At 37.0% G+C, this 982-nt stretch overlaps 2 protein-coding genes across 2 annotated transcripts in view; both read left to right on the top strand.

Moving 5' to 3' along the window:
• LOC107569177 (myoferlin-like) overlaps window positions 1-89 on the top strand; it is a 1866-nt gene extending 1777 nt beyond the window's left edge. Inside the window, exon 5 of the mRNA XM_016255184.1 lies at window positions 73-89. Coding sequence (XP_016110670.1) covers window positions 73-89 — 17 coding nt within the window. The remainder of the gene's footprint in view (window positions 1-72) is intronic.
• Window positions 90-160: 71 nt separating this feature from the next.
• On the top strand, window positions 161-874 carry LOC107569182 (myoferlin-like). The gene is made up of 3 exons (XM_016255191.1): window positions 161-330; window positions 411-510; window positions 594-874. Exons 1-3 carry the CDS (start codon window positions 175-177, stop codon window positions 857-859), a joined length of 522 nt encoding a protein of 173 aa, XP_016110677.1. The 5' UTR covers window positions 161-174; the 3' UTR covers window positions 860-874.
• The last annotated feature ends 108 nt before the right edge of the window (window positions 875-982 follow it).

Raw genomic sequence — 982 nt, 5'->3', positions numbered from 1 at the left:
TTTGCATATTTAAATATAATTTCATAAAACCTGTAATTCAAAACAATTGTTTTAATGTACTGTGATTAATAGATATCACATTTGATTGATTAGTTACATTTTTACACTGTTCACCTGTGGAGTCTTGCCTTAATGTGTTTTACAAGTAATATATGTGTTGTAATTCATGCGTTTATGCCTTTGATTAGTTGGATGCCAGGTATGGAAGAAGATAAGCAAAAAACAGACGTCCATTACCGATCTTTGGATGGCGATGGCAATTTCAGCTGGAGATTTGTCTTTGGATTTGAATACTTGCCTGCAGAGCAGCTGTGTCTTGTATCTAAAAAGGTAATGCAGTTTGGTTGTGTTTAATGTATTATGAAGAGCACTTGGAAGTATTAAAATACTCATTCTTTTCTGTTAAAAAGGAAAATTTCTGGAGCCTTGACAAATCAGAGTTTAGAATCCCACCCAAGCTGATTGTTCAAATATGGGATAATGACAAATTCTCTCTGGATGATTACCTAGGTGAGACGTGTGTATGCAGATCTTGGAAATGTTGTCGTCGTCATATTTTTCGGGTTTGTGTATTAATCTCACATATGTTACAGGTGCTATTGAACTTGATCTGCACCACCTCATCAACCCTTCTAAAACACCGGAGAAATGTAGCCTTAGCATGGTCCCGGATGGAACCACACCTCCAAAGTCAGACCAGTTGAAGTCTCTCTTTGACCAGAAGGCAGTTAGAGGATGGTGGCCATGCTACATGGATAAAGATGGCAAGAGGGAACTCGGTGTAAGTACAGCTAACGCAGTCTTTTTTAATGCATTTCTTTATGGTGTGGCCATTCATTGTTCAATCAAATGGATATAATCAGACCTTCTCTACATTAAATACGTGCCACTTGCAAATGCGTGATATTTTGGTCAAATGGATTGTTAATGTCATATCCAGTGTTGGGGAAAGTTACTTTTAAAAGTAATGCCTTACAATATT

This window comes from Sinocyclocheilus grahami, unplaced genomic scaffold (genome assembly GCF_001515645.1).
Source record: "Sinocyclocheilus grahami isolate Dianchi unplaced genomic scaffold, SAMN03320097.WGS_v1.1 scaffold1321.1, whole genome shotgun sequence".
In the NCBI taxonomy this organism is placed as follows: Eukaryota; Metazoa; Chordata; class Actinopteri; order Cypriniformes; family Cyprinidae; genus Sinocyclocheilus; species Sinocyclocheilus grahami.
Note: the sequence above shows the minus strand (reverse complement) of the source record. Positions and strands in the feature narration are given on the sequence as shown.

Coding starts and splice junctions, on each gene's coding strand:
- LOC107569182 (XM_016255191.1), top strand. CDS start 175: ATGCCTTTGATTAGTTGGATGCCAGGTATGGAAGAAGATAAGCAAAAA. Junction 331..410: donor TGTGTCTTGTATCTAAAAAG/GTAATGCAGTTT, acceptor TCTGTTAAAAAG/GAAAATTTCTGGAGCCTTGA. Junction 511..593: donor CTCTCTGGATGATTACCTAG/GTGAGACGTGTG, acceptor CATATGTTACAG/GTGCTATTGAACTTGATCTG.